Source organism: Podarcis erhardii (assembly GCF_964252035.2).
Source record: "Podarcis erhardii genome assembly, chromosome: 1".
In the NCBI taxonomy this organism is placed as follows: domain Eukaryota; kingdom Metazoa; phylum Chordata; class Lepidosauria; order Squamata; family Lacertidae; genus Podarcis; species Podarcis erhardii.
The window spans coordinates 22,948,471-22,964,587 of record NC_138497.1 but is presented as its reverse complement, the minus strand read 5'-3'; the positions used below and the strand labels follow the sequence as shown (position 1 = coordinate 22,964,587).

The 16,117-nt window shown below is 43.3% G+C and overlaps 1 protein-coding gene and 1 long non-coding RNA gene across 3 annotated transcripts in view; one reads left to right on the top strand and one right to left on the bottom strand.

The window, feature by feature from the left end:
• SLC24A4 (solute carrier family 24 member 4) overlaps positions 1-1,466 on the top strand; it is a 104,468-nt gene extending 103,002 nt beyond the window's left edge. For both annotated transcript variants that reach the window (XM_081861551.1, XM_081861552.1), the window contains exon 17: positions 748-1,466. In XM_081861551.1, the coding sequence (XP_081717677.1) occupies positions 748-900 (153 nt within the window). In that variant the 3' untranslated portion in view covers positions 901-1,466. The remainder of the gene's footprint in view (positions 1-747) is intronic.
• A 1,697-nt stretch (positions 1,467-3,163) lies between these two features.
• Positions 3,164-6,946, bottom strand: LOC309328640. Its single transcript, XR_014150836.1, has 2 exons — positions 3,725-6,946; positions 3,164-3,591 (listed from the first exon to the last, which is right to left on the bottom strand). It is a non-coding gene; the product is annotated as an uncharacterized lncRNA (long non-coding RNA).
• Positions 6,947-16,117: the final 9,171 nt, after the last annotated feature.

The window sequence follows — 16,117 nt, the reverse complement described above, 5'->3', positions numbered from 1 at the left end:
AGTCATTCTCTGCATCCAGTCAGTTTCATGTGGTACAGCTATATAATTTGAATGTGATGCCAGAAGCCAGGTTCTCCAGAGAACTTCACAATTCGTGTATTTTTAGATGCCAAAGCTTCATTGAAATCCATGAAATCTCAAGAGGTATATTTCCTTTATATTTTAGGTAACACTAAAGACAGCTGCGAATCTCTCCTGACTAGAGCAACATGCTGTCATGTTTCAAGGCTGTCATTCAGTTAAATAAATCCTAATTGATTGATCACATGAATTGTAGTTAGTCAATTAAATTTCCAGACATGCTTTAATTTAAGATAAATAATGGTTCTGAAGTGATGGTGATGATATACTTCCTTTGGGTTTTATCCAACATTGGGGCTTCATGCAGAATCTGTATCATGGGCTGGGTATGAACCAAGGTCCATACCACAATAGGTGACCCCCCCCAAGCCCTATTTCTCTGCATATCCTCCTCCTCTGCCGCCACTTTTGTACCCTTTTATGCAAGTGAGCATTGGACAAGATGCTCACCTTCTGCTCCCACCTGCAAAGCTTCACTCAGAAACCCCTGACAGTCTCTCATCTGCTATTGGTGTGTGTGTGGGGGTAAAAATCCTCATGACATCAGAATGCATGGATGCCAGTTTCCTTGTGCAGTGATTGAAATACAAATTTAGAAAGGTCCTTTGAGACTGAAGCGTTTGTTTCCTCCACTACTTGTTTAACTCATGCATCATATTCTTGCAGGTTGGCGGGATCCATATAAACAAATGGAAACTTGACAAGAAACTGGGCATCTACGTGCTCGTTCTTTACGCCGTTTTCTTGTGCTTCTCGATACTGATAGAGTTTAATGTCTTCACTTTTGTCAACTTTCCAATGTGCCGAGAAGATGACTGAAAGAAACCGCCGTCGGATGTCATCTATGTCGTTGTGCTATAAATGACAGGAGACATTTTACATTTCTACCTGCTTCTTATCCAAAATCTCAGTGTCTTTCCTGCTTCATCACCTTACAGGCACTTTTCCTCTACTTGGAAGGAAAGCAGATGCTACTTTGAATTACAAGCTCAAGGCAACCAAAGCATTTCCCTCTTGCTCCTCTTTGCCGTGGATCTCAAGCAAAACTTGCAAAAGCCCAGTGGTATCCTGTTTCAGGCTCATTTAGGCAGTCAACCATCCATCAACATTCATATGAAGCTTGTTGCGGGCAGGGGGTGGGGGACATACCTTCCTTTGGCTTTCCAAATAAGAGGAAAGAGAAAGGGTTGAGATTTTATCTTGGGTCTAGCAAGCATCTTGGCCATGGCCTCTAATGGACTTACTATGGCATGCACTACTAAGGACCTCCTATTTGCACCCCCCTTTCAAGTGCTCTGTTTATAGAGAACTTTCACTGACACTGAGGAGTCATTGGTGGTGTTCAGTAGTACTTTGTCACCCTGTTTTTACTTTTTTATTTTATTTTTTAAAAGAAAGGTGTGAAAGATACAGCAACAGTAAGAGAAGGAAAAGGATAATACAGCACTACTGATGATGTACTCTGAAAATCTTGGTACCTAAAATGGGGCTGTCCATACTTGAAAATAGCAACAACACATTGTCCTGCAATCAGTGAGGAACAATTGCAAATATCAAGCTTGACTATACATGGAATATTAAGCTTACAAGTCAAAATGTTGTGCCAGCACCAGTAAGCGTAACCCCTAATTTTAGAGGAAAACTGAAAACTTAAATCCTGGGTGCTCAGTCACTAATTGTGAAGGTAATCATCTGACGAAGAAGAAGAAAAAAGTCTGTCTAATCCAAATGCCTTCCAGGTCTTCATAGGTGCACTGTGGATTTGGAGGTCTTTAACATATTCGTAATAGATGTAGCTGCTCTAAAAGTTGTTGCACAACCCCTGGTTTGTTGTTGTTCTGCTGTTGGGGCTCGTCTCCACCATCGTGAAGGTGGATTGAAATTTCAGCTGCGTCTCTTTAAGTGCCCAGTGGAAATGGCAGTGCAATCGCTTTGCCACATGCTCAAGCCTTTCTTTTCCAAACAGGCTTGTGTTTTAGCAAAAGGTTTTTTGGGGAAAACTGGGCAGTAGGATCACGGTAAAAGAGCTGTTACCCTGCTTTGAAAAACTGGGACCTGAGCACACAGTGAAATAATTGTGGTGCACTGCATGGTGTGCACAGGTAGACATTATTATTCATGCCCTGCACATTTGAACCCACTTTTGGGCACAGCCTGCACTTGCTTTGTTAGCACTGTGACCATTATCGGCTAAGAATGCAGAGACTAATTGATGCCCCGTATCTGCTGAGTGTGGCAAGCAGCACCACAGTCCCAGTCCAGTGAAAAAACTTAGAAACATTGGGGGGGGGGGGTGATATCAATTGAGAACCCTTAAATCCAAGCACATGGGCAGTTTCATGGAGGAAAGCAAGGGTCCCAGCTATTTCCCTGCTTGATTGCTTTGCTGCCATCCACTGCTCAGCACTTTGCAGACTAAATTCTCTCTCACCAAGGCTGCATCTGCACCATACCTTTTAAACACTCTTATGCCACTTTAACAGCATGACTTTCCCCCTCCCAATTTTTTTTTGGGGGGAAACTGTAGCTTGTTCAGAGTCTTGAGAGTTGTGATGAGGCCCCTATTCTTCACAAAGGGTTACAATTCCCACAGTTCCCTGGGCAGTGAGATGCAGTGGCGGAGGAAGGGGGAGCGTGGGGGCGGGCCGCCGCAGGTGTCACTACTGAGGGGGGTGACAAAATGCCATGCGGCACTCACTGAGGGGCCTGCAGTGTGCTCGAGCCATGCGTCGCTCCTGGGAGAGACTTGGTGGCTTGGGCGTGCGCAGGCTCCGCTCTGCCCAAACGGTCCACCCGCTGCCTCCCCCAGCTGTAGGGCGGCTGAGTGGGAGAAGGCAGGCACCCAAGAGGCTTCCTCTGCCGCTGGTGAGATGAACTGTTAAAGTACCCTGGAAATTGTAGCTCTATGAAGGGAACATAGGGCTTCTAACAACTCTCAGCACCCTTAAAAAAAGAGTTCCCAGAATTCTTTGGGGGAAGGTATGACTGTTTAAAGTAGTACAATAGTGCTTTAAATGTATGCTGCCAATATGGCCCAAGTGCACTCTGAGAATTTATATTAGCTCAATCTGCATCCAAGAGGTGTTTGTTTGTTTGTTTGTTTGTTTGTTTGTTTGTTTGTTTTGCAAATCATGACTGACTTGGCAGTGGAGTTAAGAATCATAGCCCCCTAGAACCACAACCTGGTTTCCATTTCTCACCAGCATAGATCACAAATAAAATAAGTGTAAGGTTGTTGGGCTTTTGTTTTTCATGGGGGGGGGGGATGTGACCAAGAGTAGAATACCTCTTTCAGCCTGTATTTGCTCTTCTTGTATAAGCAAGGAGATGCACATCTCCAGCATGTTGAGGTGCACTACTTGTACACGCATCTATAGCTTGTGTCTAGATCGTGCAAGGGAAACGCAAAAGGCCCCACTTTAGACCTTTAAGGAGAAGCACAAAACACGAAGCCCAAGCCGCTTATACATAGGAATGTCGGAAGCTGCCTTACACTGAGTCAAGCCATTGCTCCATCTAGCTCAGTGTTGTCTACACCAGGCATAGGCAAACTCGGCCCTCCAGATGTTTTGGGACTACAACTCCCATGATCCCTAGCTAACAGGACCAATGATCAGGGATGATGGGAGTTGTAGCCGAAAACATCTGGAGGGCCAAGTTTGCCTATGCCTGGGATACACTGACTGGCAGCAGCTCTCCAGGATTTCAGACAGGGATCTCTCCCAGCTCTTCCCAGAGCTGCCAGGGGGTTTGAACCTGAGACCTTATGCATGTAACACAGGTGCTTTGCTACTGAGCCACAGCACTTCCTGATTACATCTGGGGTGGTTCACCTTGGCTACATGGAATGCTGAAACGCTGATCCCACCAAGATTCGCCCCCAAAACATTTAATATTTTAATTACCATTCCTTGACTCCAAAATAACGAAAAGTTACGCTGGTAAATGCAGTTTCTACAGAAGCACAAGTTATCTTTATAAATAGCTTTTTTATTTTTTAATGTACATTGCTAAATAAAATATATTGGATAGCTAAAAGATTTTGTGAATTAAAGAAAAAGAAATTAAATATATTTTTGCATGCTCAGCTATTTGGCAGAATTCCTGCACTAATTGTATCAGTGACAGAATACTATATACCCCATGGCAGGAGGCAAGCAGGTGACTTCTCACAAGGGACTTTTAAACTGCTTGAATTATCACACAGAGATATTTGGTGATGCCACTAACCCTCCTGCTGTCTATCATTCTCACTGTTCACAGCTCAAGTCTTTTTGTACTGTAAAGGTCCACACAACAACCCCCACTCCTGCTAAATAGGATATTCTTTCCCTTTCACCCATCCATTTTAGCCCATGCTGGCCCAATTCACAATGACCTTAGAGGAACTTCTGGAAAGGAAGGAAAGAAAAAATTATGCTTTAAAGGCCTGCCCTCAAATTTCAGTGTACAACTCCATGGGAAAGTAGAATAGTGTGTTCCACATAGAGCCTTTCTGCTCACAGGGAGCATTTTGAAACGCATCAGGATTGCAATGCAGATTTAAATCTCCCCCCTTCCATTTCCCTCTCTTACAGGCTAGTTCTCGTGGGCATGTTTCATCACCTGGTGTACATCAGGTGTGAGTGAACCATCAGGGATAGAACTTCCATAATGCTTCTCCTTAGGCACAAGATTTCTCAAGGCAATTGAATCTCACAGGGCTGTTTCACACATTACATAGAGGCAAGCCTGGGTTTGCCAAAGTGTTGTACACTCAGCAGAGTCCTGGCCCTCTGCTGAGCGTATGATAGAAAACATATTTGCATACATGTAGCTTGTGTAGTATCCTAAATGTGTTTCCATGCATTCACAGGTGATTTTCAGCTGGTCCCCTAAAAATGTGTGAGCTGGCTCAGCATCCAAGTGTTCAGTTATTAGATTACGTGCATGCATGTCTGAATCAGCCCACATCCATACAAGCAGCAGGAAGAAGCTTAAAGGCCCTGCTAGAGCCGCTTGTGGAAAAGTCTGCTGTAGGCCGTCTCATGCACGCATGAATCACTCAAATTGCACAGAACTGCTGATCCCTTTCAATGCAAATATGTGCACAGGAAATTCATTATACTGTACTGGGAAGTGTGCTGTAAATAGGAATTATTATTTTCAAACAGATCACTTCATTTTTAATTGGTGCTCCTTTTGAACCTTAGTTTTATGCAAAGGGAGAAACGTACTGCTTAATCTTTTGTCTTTCATGATTAATATCAGTATTGACCTAAGCTGGCAAGCGAATCCTAAGAATCAGCTTCAGCTGCCCCTACTGCATCAGAAAAGTTGAAACAACCTGTACCCTACACTTGGCACATGAGGGTGTGTGTGTAGAGAGATGCCATACTCTGCCCCATATACCTGGGGGACGTGGGTACAGGCAAATGCTTGTGTGTCCTTTTCTGCCTCTAGAGCAGGGTTTCCCAAACTTGGGTCTCCAGCTGTTTTTGGACTACAGTTCCCATCATCCCTGGCCGCTGGTCCTGCTAGCTAGGGATGATGGGAGTTGTAGTCCAAAAACAGCTGGAGACCCACCAAATTTGGGGAAACCCTGCTATAGAGCCAATGAACAGCCCTTTACATGCTGCTTAAGGTGGCTTCTTGCCGTCCTCTGCCCTTGTGCCCCAGCCCAGTGAGACCATGGCAAAGAATAAGTGGAAGAGCATCACTGATTCTGCAAAGATTGCCACTAGGATGGTGCTCTTGTGCTAGAGCAAGGGAACAAGATGTCCCCGCAAGCTGACAGTATGCACATGCTGCTGCCTAACTGTGGGCGCTTATCGGATGAGGCTTTTAAGTCTCTGATTGGATTAGCCCGTCCAAAGGATACCAATAGGATAAGGAAGGTTTGCTTATATGTTAGGTAGGCCTGATCTCTATAGGACAACCTTGAAGCATTCAGGTGTCTTTGAGTTATGGCATAGAGGGAACATCTGTATAATATATAAGCCAGAGTACATGCTAAAAGCACTTTCTTCCTATTCTAGGAATGCCATAATCTAAGGTAAGACCCAGAAGTAAAGACAAATGATTCAGGAAGAGGCACTGTGTTCTTGTGCTGTTCCCTCATCACCCCAGAAAAGGAATGGTCTATATATGCCTAATAATATCCTTCCCTTTTGCTTGTGGGCCCAAGAGACAAAAACTCCAGCCACAGGTCTCATTTCATGGCAGACTGGAAATTGCCTGCACTTTAAAGGAGTCCGGGTTTGGATTCCAAAACCCCACAACCCCCAGATCCTGAATTTTGTTCAGTTTGTTATTTTTATTGCTGGTTATTTTTCAACAGAATGATCCTTATACTCTCACCCTGATAAAAGGTTTATTCTATGTGGTATTTGATTATACTGCATTATGTACACACACACGAATACATGATCTGACAAAAATGCATATAGGATGGCAATGGTTATTTATGTTGAAGAGTCCCATAATGTAGTTAATCCATATGCAAAGCCCATAGAATTAAAGCCATGCAAACAAAGTGAGTCTCCTATCTCCCAAGATTTCTTACATTCTTTCTGGGGGGAGGGGGAGGGGGGGAAGAATCTCTTAAGTTGGTCTCAAACTTGTGCCTTGTGTTTGCTCCTGAAACAGATTCACTCGTGTGGTCTGAAGAGAGAATACAACTACTAATGTATTTTGGGGTGCAGGGCAGGGGGAATTCCAAACATTACTGGAATTCCAGTAATGATGCATTTAAGCTGTGTTTATTGGGGGAAGCTGAGTAAGTTTTAGATTGACAGTATGAAATGTATTGCACGGCTCCTGAAATGGATGAAAGAAAAGGCTCTCTACTCTGATACCAAAGTGACCAATAGATTAAACATGAAAATATTTAAGAGAGAGAGAGAGTGCAAGATGGATGAATTTTGCCATAAAGCACTGAATTCCCCAAAAGCTGATACTGTGATAGTTTTATTATGTTAGCTGCCCTGAGCCCGGCTCCAGCCAGGGAGGGCAGGGTACAAATAAAATTTTATTATTATTATTCACAAACCAGCAGTACACAGGTGTCTTATACACTATGAGCCACTGAACTAGCAAATGTATATGATGATTTGCACAATTGCTACCCCAGCACACTCCCACAATCCCTGACACTTTGTGAGCAGTCCCAGGAAGTTGTACTGGTACTGTACAGTTTCTCAGTGCAGCGTTGTATCTGTGCAGCATTCAAAAGGCATTTTTAGGCTTCATGTTCTAGAATCTAGGGACATGACTGTAGCTTTGAGTGTGATGAGTCAAAGGTTTTGTTTCACAGTTTGTCAAAGCACACAGCCCTTCCAGCTTTATTTATTTATTTTGGAGGGGGAGTTATGAACAGGAAGGGGGCGGAAAGGGGCTTGCATATTCTTAGGAAGGGAAGTGTTGCCCTCACTCTGAATTGGCTTTCTGACATCATAATGTCACCACATTTGATTGGCTTTGTGGCATCATGCAGTGCAGCCCTTAGCTGGCCAGGTCATACTTCCAAGTAGATGGAGACTAAATAAAACAATATAAAAGACAACAGAGAAGCAGACTGCAGAAACTAGCAGTTGCCCTCAAGCAGCAAATAAGTTGAGAAAGGAGGTGGTTTTGATAACATATTGGTTCCCACTCACCCCAAAAAGTCTCTTTTCATGGGCCAACCTTTTTGATATGCAAGTACTTGAATGTTTAGTTAAATGTTGTGGTTTGAGACCTACTTAGGAAGCTAACAGTATGATCCTAAACTCTTTATTTAGTAGTAAATCCTATAAATTGAATTGAGATTTACAACACAACCCTATGCATGCTTTATTCTAAAGTAACTTCGGTGGGGTTTAATCCCTGGTAAGTGGGCTTAGAACTTCAGCTCAAAATCCATGCCAGCATACTTAGGATAGCAGCCTGTGACTTGCTTTTGTCACAATTTATATAGCCTTTCTATATCAGACTATATACTGCTCTTTCTCCACTTCTGAACTGATCCATCTTACCCTGTTTTTACTCTGTCTTAAATGAAAAATGAGTCCTGTGCAGGTCTGTGAGTCATACTAAATATTCCATGCGTGTTTACTCAGAAGCAAGTCCCATTATCTTCAATAGAGCTGACTTCCTAGCCCAATAAGCACGTTTAGGATTACAGTTGGTTAAATATGAAACTGCTGCTACATTCACTGGGGTGTGAGATGCTTATAGGACTGAGTTCCTCTAAAAGAACTTTGACAGCTAAATGCTTGATAAACCACCGAGAAAACTGGATGCAAAGCAGTTCCTTACTGTACTGTACCTTTCTTGGAGACTTGAAAGTGGTTTAAAAGAGGGATCATAGCTTGCAGTGTGTCTTCTGACTTCTGCACCCAGTAAGCAGGTTTTGCCTCATTTGGGGTTTGTTTTTTGTTCTTTAAAAGTCGTGCAAAACTTGCTTATTTATTTATTTGGGGGTTTATATATCCCGCCTTTCATACTAACCTCAAGGCAGCTAACTCCTCCAAAAATCATACACCATACATTGACCAGCAACGAAAGTGGGACACAAGAAATTTGTGTGTGCAATAAGGGGAGGTAAAGCAGTGCTCTCTCTCAAACCACTTTCAATTCTCTTTCAAAAACTATTGCGTTTCCAGCTTTCTGCAGCTCTCTCAAAAGAGCACGGCAGAGTAGAATGTAGTATGGCTGTTGGGTTTCCGTTTTTTGCAATGTCCCTGATCTGCACTTCAAACCTTACTAAGAGGGAGCACTACTAACTGAATAAATGCTGCAGGACCAGGGTTTGGTTTTGTGGTTCTGGGTTGTTTGGGTGGTTTTTTCTTTTTCTTTTTTAATTGTATGCAAGAGCTAGTTTTGTGCTTATTTTTATGACTTTGTGATGATCCAAACTCTGATGTTGGGTTGCAAGTCAGCCTGGAAGACTGCCTACCTGAGTCTTCCCTTTGGATCAGCATTTTATCCTTCATGTCGCTCACTCTTAATCATCATTGTGCCAAGTTTATTTTCTTTTTATATGATTTATTACATCCACTGCAGATACAACAAAATAAGTAGCTAGTTTTTCAACAGTGGATTTTTGTTGTTGTTTGGTCAATTTTAAAACATAAAGACACAGGAAAGGGTTCCAAATTATAATTATTTACCTTAGGTCGTTTTTATACTGAAAAGTGTATAGAAAGTTGCATTCACCTCACCAAATACTGTTGTGAATGTAGAAATTGGCGCTCCAGCTCTCTCTCTTTCAGTTTCCACGACCTTCTGTCCTTTTCCATCTAAAGGCTCTTTCTTATGATTTAAATGTTAAAGATTAGGTTGTTCCAACAGAACTTTTGTTTAGGTCATTGTTAACATTGCCTAAGCGCTGGAGTTAATGCAGGAAATTAAAACTCCAATGTAATTTTAAAGCAAATTATGAATAACGTTTGTACCCGTGTGAAACCAAAGATTTTTGCCATTAAAATTGCAGCACCTTAAAAGTTCAAAATTGTATAGTAGAAGGCCCCTTTGCTCCTTGGTATTCAAACCATCCCAAGCTGCATGATTCCCCTTTTCAGTTAGGGCAAACTAGTGTTTGGTAGGGTTTAGAAATCTGCTCTTCTGTTATCCTATACCAGTAGTTTGCAGCATTGCTATTTGTGCCATTTACTTGAAGAGAGCAAGCAACCACTGTCTAATGAACTAGAAAACCATTGCCCTGCAAATAGAGGACCATGTCAAAACCTTTCCTAAAAGGGCTGATTAGATCAGTCTTTAGTGTTTATATCAGGCTTTCTCAACCTAGAACCCTCCTCACACTTTTGGACCACAACTCCCATCATCACAACTCCAATATCTGAGGGGCACCAGGTTGGAAAAAGACTGGTTTAGATTCTGTCACATCCATGGTTTCTTCTGCAGATACAAAGCAGTGGTTTTCAAACACAATACTATCAGGGAATCCTTTCTGCATTAACTTTTCTGGTTAAAAAAAAAACACACACAACAAAGTCCAGTGCATTGCAAAGCGTTCTGGTAGTAGGGGAGTGTTTTGATGTGTAGATATTGCTGTGTTGTGACTGAATGAAGTGCAACATCCAAGACTCCCGTGCAGATGCACATTAAAGGGCAAGAAGGTGGATGTGATGGACAAACCCTTTCAGGAAAACATAGCTGCCGTTTTTGATCTTCCCTGATAATATTCCAAAGGAGCCCATGGTTTCTTGGAGCACTGTCAGAAAACCACTCCCCTAATGAGTAGAACCTGATTCACCACCAAATTTGGCAAGGCCTCTGGGTCATTGGTCTTGCAAAGGACACTTTTATGTGCACTACCATTTATTTTATTTTTGTACTTCGCATGTTCTCCATGCTGCTGTCCTGAAATTCAAAGCACTTTCTGAAAGAAAATTGATTGTAACCGAGAGCTACTGTCATTTTCCTAACTCCTTAATGAAAATTGCTAGCATGTTGTTTCTGTCTGTCTGTCTGTCTGTTGGCTTGTTTGTTCTTACGCCCACAGAAAGAATGTAGAACTCCTAAGGTCTGTCAACTCAAGATGCTTGAAAGCTGGATAGCTTCTGATATTAAGTAACCTTGAATTGTGGTGAAATCTGAAAGCATCAGAAGCTGACATGGCCAAACAGGCAAGGTCTTCAAATGAGACTATGCCCATCACCAGTCTTTGGATGATATCCAATATTAAGCATACTTTGAGTAAATTCAGTGGTTTCAGTGGCCCTACTCTGCGTATGACTGAATACACATCACACTCCAGCGCCGGCCCAAGACATTTTGGCGCCTGAGGCAAACCACAAAATGGGTTCCACTCCCTGGCAGGGAAGAAGGGGTGAGCAAGGATCTGCATCAGGAACAAGGGGAGAATAAAAATCTACATTGGGATCTGCTGCCCCTGTGGATCCTGCCACCTGAGGCGGTCATCTCACCTTGCCTCATGGGTGGGCCGGCCCTGTCACACTCATTTTTCATTGCTACAAGATTATGGCCTTTATATTCATCAACTGTATGTGTTTTTCCCCTTTTTTTAAAGCAAAAAGCAAAAGCGTATATAGTTCTTCAGAAAGCAGCAGTTTTGTTCCAAGTGGCTAAAACTCTTCAGCAAAGCTCTCCCTTTGCTGAGTGAGATGATTCAGGGACATTTCCGAGCACAGAACTAACTGCTGATCCATGTAGGTGTTTTTTCCCCGTTCCATGTGCAACAGGTGTGTGCAGTGTGCACCCCACAATGGGGTGTGGTGGTACCTCGTCTGAAAAAAAAAAATGAGATGCTTTTATAGTGCTGCTCAGAGAATGGAAAGTGACAACTTTGTAAACTGTAAATTACACAGAATCTATTTATCATGTTATTTATTTTTTCAATGACTGTGACCTTATGCACTGTGAATGCTTTTGTGATATGGGGGTTCTTTGTACAGATCTGTATGTCATTATAAAGAAAATTCCAAACGTGATAATTTGTTACATAATATTGGCATGACCTTTGATTATTTTTATCGTGAAAAGGAGGGGGAAACAATAGTTAATATGAAATGAAGATTTATATTTAAAATAAACCTAGCAGTCAGTATTGTAAGGCACTATATATATATGTATAACAACACATGTACACTGTCAATAAAATATATAAGGATAACAAGAGAGTGGCAATGATGTTTTCCCCAGGAAAAGTGTGTCCAGGCATCAGGAATGAACACTCTCCTATTTAGGGCTGCATTCAAGTTGTAACTTGTTCCTTATATGTGCTCTAAATTGTGTTTCACGGATTCCTACAAAAGCTGGAAATAATTTTGAAGACAGCTGCAAGACTGTTAAAGGGTTACATGGAAAATATTCCTATATGCAAAGCTGTTTTCAACATGAAGAACAAGAAATTGGCAGCAGCCTTTCCTGCTACTTGCCACCTCACCCTTTTAGCTGGAGGTGTTGCGATTGAACCATAGACCTTCTGCATTCAGAGCACATGTTCTCCCACTGAGCTGTGCCCCACTCCCCATTACAATCTAGGGCTGATGTTCCCAGTGTGGCACTCTTGTGCCATCACAACACCCTCTGACACCCAGCTTGTTGCATTTAGATGCAAGAACTGGGCATTTCAGTAAGAAGAAAGCAAACTGTTGTTACTTTTGTTTAATTGCTCACCACATGCTGAAATAAAGATGCTCGTCATCACATGAGATCAGAGTGAGGGAGATCAGACTGGGAGCAGAGGAAGAGGTGACTACCACCCCCTACCCTGTGCCACCAAACTTCTTGGGAAAGCACAACTTTGACATGCAGGGCTGAGAAGTGACAAAACCGCCTTATCTGTTGATGCTGGAGCTGAAAGGAGCCCCAACAGAAATGCAAGGGATCTGGAGAGATGGTCCATAGATTCTTAAACAGGCTGGACTGTATGCAGTGGCGTAGCATGGGTTGTCAGCACCCGGGGCAAGGCAAGTAATTTGCGCCCCCTAACCCATGGATTTGTGCCCCTTAACCCGTGGATTTGCGCCCCCTAACCCTAACCCCCAGATGTTGCGGCCGGTGCGGCCGGCCCCCCCTGCACCCCCCACGCTACGCCACTGACTGTATGACATAATAAGCCACTAGGTCAGCTGAGCAAAATATAAATTCAGGACATTCTTCACACAGGTGTGTGTGTGTCAGAGAAGGGAGGGGGGGAGTGAGAGATCCTGCCTTTTATTTCTGCTTGGGGAAAGGTTAGTATTTGTGTGTACACTGATCATTAAAGGCTCTGTATTGTGAGACAGCCCCATTCCAATGTGCAAAATCACTCAGCCAACAGTTTGACTCAGCAGGCTTCACTGGCCAGTTATGTAATGCGGGTTTGTGCTATAACGGGCTTGTAATCTGCAGATTAACAGTACAGGAGCCCACAACAGCTCATCCAGCGTCCTTATGCAGCCTGCAGATGATATATAGCAGCTCACAGACAGAGGGGGTGGGGAAGTATTACGATTACGCAATCCGCACATCAGTTGAGGGCACTTTAGTAAAAGCCAATCTTGTCCTATCTTTTCCCTTTGGCACTTGTTAAAGTTCATGAACGTTACTGAAACTCGTCATTTGGAAAGAGATCGTGCAAAAATGTTTTTTTTAAAAAAATAGATATGCTATGCATGGTGGGTAAAAAAAATGCCCACCATTGCACTGTGCAAGTGAAGAATTAACTCATTTTCTCTACTTCTCAAGCTAGTTTACGGATAATCTTAAAACAATTGAAGCAATAAAAAGTAGCCCTGAAAAAATCACATCAAATTAGAAAATAAAAGCCAATAGACCCACAGAATTAGAAACAATACAGATGGTATTTAAAGCCAGGGGGAGGGGAGATAAAAACAAAAACAAAAATCCTTTGCCAGGTGCCAAAGAGTGCATGCTGTCAGTTCGTTCAAAGTCTGATGAATGTACAAATTGCTTGTGTGTTGTACACATTCACCAGGCGACGCATATTAAACCCAGCTCACCTGCATGCATGCATACATGCACATACACCATTTTAGACCTCATGATTACAGAGAAAAATTGAGGAAACTGACAGGCGGCTTGTTAAATTGCGAGAGGCAAGAGAAACTGGATAAAACTCTTGCTAGTGTTTTTTTATTATTATTATTAGCAATAGATGAGGTGCAGCCACTCTTCTGAAGCCTGGTGGAATCAGTTGGAAGTGTGCAAGGCAAGCAAATCTATGCAAATCTGCCTTGGTTGTGATCCAAACTTGCACGCAACTAGTTACATGCATACAAAGGGACTTTGTGGTTGCACTTCTTGAACAGCAGCCCCTGCCATTCATGTCATATGTCCAAACCCCTTCTGAAAGTGGGAGAGAAGAGCTGGCTGTGCCATTAAGCTTCAGCTGCCCTCCTGGATGTTGCTGAGAGGGAAAACAGAACCAGGCCAGAGTCTGGTGATGCAGTCCCCCTGAAATGCCACCAGAGTGCTGGAGCCTCTCTCTGATTGTTAACCAAGTCAGCCACAGAAGGGGGAGGAACAACATTTCAGGGGGGAGAACAAAAGAAGCAGCATTTGAGGGAGTTAGGGCTTGATTTAAGGGGAGAGATGGGGAGTAGGATGGGATTTGACTGAGGGAGAACTGGTTCTGAGTTGTTAAATATCCACACTGAGGAAACTATCCATAGCAAGAGGACAGAGCCCCGAAGCTCAGTGGCGTAGCGTGGGTTGTCAGCACCCGGGGCAAGGCAAGTAATTTGCGCCCCCTAACCCATGGATTTGCGCCCCCTAACCCGTGGATTTGCGCCCACTAACCCTAACCCCCAGATGTTGCGCCCAGTGCGGCCGGCCCCCCCTGCACCCCCCACGCTACGCCACTGCCGAAGCTTGGATAGGGGGACAGTGTTGAGGGCCTTGGAAAGGTAGGGTGCAGGTGGCGCTGTGGTCTAAACTACTGAGCCTCTTGGGCTTGCCGATCAGAAGGTCGGTGGTTTGAATCCGATCAAAGGTGGTGAACTCCCGTTGCTCTGTCCTAGCTTCTGCCAACCTAGCAGTTGGAAAGCACACCAGTGCAAGTAGATAAATAGGTACTGCTGCGGCAGGAAGGTAAATGGCATTTCCATGCACTCTGGCATTGCATACACCAGAAGCGGTTGAGCCATGCTGGCCACATGACCTGGAAAGCTATCTGTGGACAAATGCTGGTTCCCTTGGCCTGAAGCAAGATGAGCGCCACACCCCATAGTCACCGTTAACTGGACTTAACCATCCAGGGGTCCTTTACCTTTTACCTCTGGGAAAGGTATACAGACAGGAGTGTTCTAGGAGGATTGTGACTGAATTGGGAGAGGTTGAACCTGTGGGTTTACAGGCTACCTGGGTCTCAGTATAGCCAGGAGGGGAGAGTTCTTCTATGTACAGAAGACTCCTGAATCAGTAACAAGGGGTGAGGTGATGCCCTGGGTCTGTTATACCATTTGGAAAAACTCAGATGTGGGATTGCTTAAAGAGTGTGTAACTGAGGGAAAGTGCCCCTCACTCGTGAACCAAGCTATTAATCGGTGAAGGAAACTGTATGGTCTTAAAAGTATTTAACTGTATTTAACTAAGTAACAGAAACTGAAGTATAACAACTGATTTTGAGTAAAGAGAGGTAAAGAGAAGCTGTGACTGTAACACTGTGTTTAAGCCTGAGTCATCTTATAGTTAGTTAAAGTAAATAAGTTAACTTCTACCTGAAAGACCGCATTTCCTGACCCACTTTGTTTCATAATCCCCCCTTTTTTGCTTAATAAGCTTTTCCTGTTTGTTTGAACATTTTCTGCCTGAGACTATAATCATTTAAGTTTTCTCTCACACAAGTCCCCCACTAGACATCCCATGGTAAATTTGTAAAACCTCATGTTCACTGGTGCACATTGAGGTGTGTGCACTACAGTGGTACCTCGGGTTACATACGCTTCAGGTTACAGACTCCACTAACCCAGAAATATTACCTTGGGTTAAGAACTTTGCTTCAGGATGAGAACAGAAATCGTGCAGCGGCGGTGCAGCGGCAACAGGAGGCCCGATTAGCTAAAGTGGTGCTTCAGGTTAAGAACAGTTTCAGGTTAAGAACAGACCTCCAGAACGAATTAAGTTCTTAACCCGAGGTACCACTGTATATTGAATAGGGGGCAGTTAGCGGGGTGAGTCTGCCGCATTATTAATTGGTGATAAGCGGTTGGATCCGCTACAGTTGCCTCCTGGCTGTCCCCTTAATGCTCTTGAAGACACCTACATTAGTTCTTTACATCCAGGCCCTCGTGTATTCAGAGCAGGACAGGGCTTTTCTTGCCACAGAATTCAAATTCTGTTTTTGTGTGTGTGCTGTTCAGTGTCTCATACTCAGGCTGCGGAGGTGGGAGAAATTTGGCTCAGTCCACATTTTAAATCAAGCATACCCAATTTCCACTTCCCCAAACCATACACAAACTGAAACCCAGATATCCTTTGAAATTCACACTTCTTCAAATTTTGTGATGCCCTTTGCCAGTCAAATAACATATACAAAAATGTGTGTAATAAAAAAATTCCTTCCAGTAGCACCTTAAAGACCAAC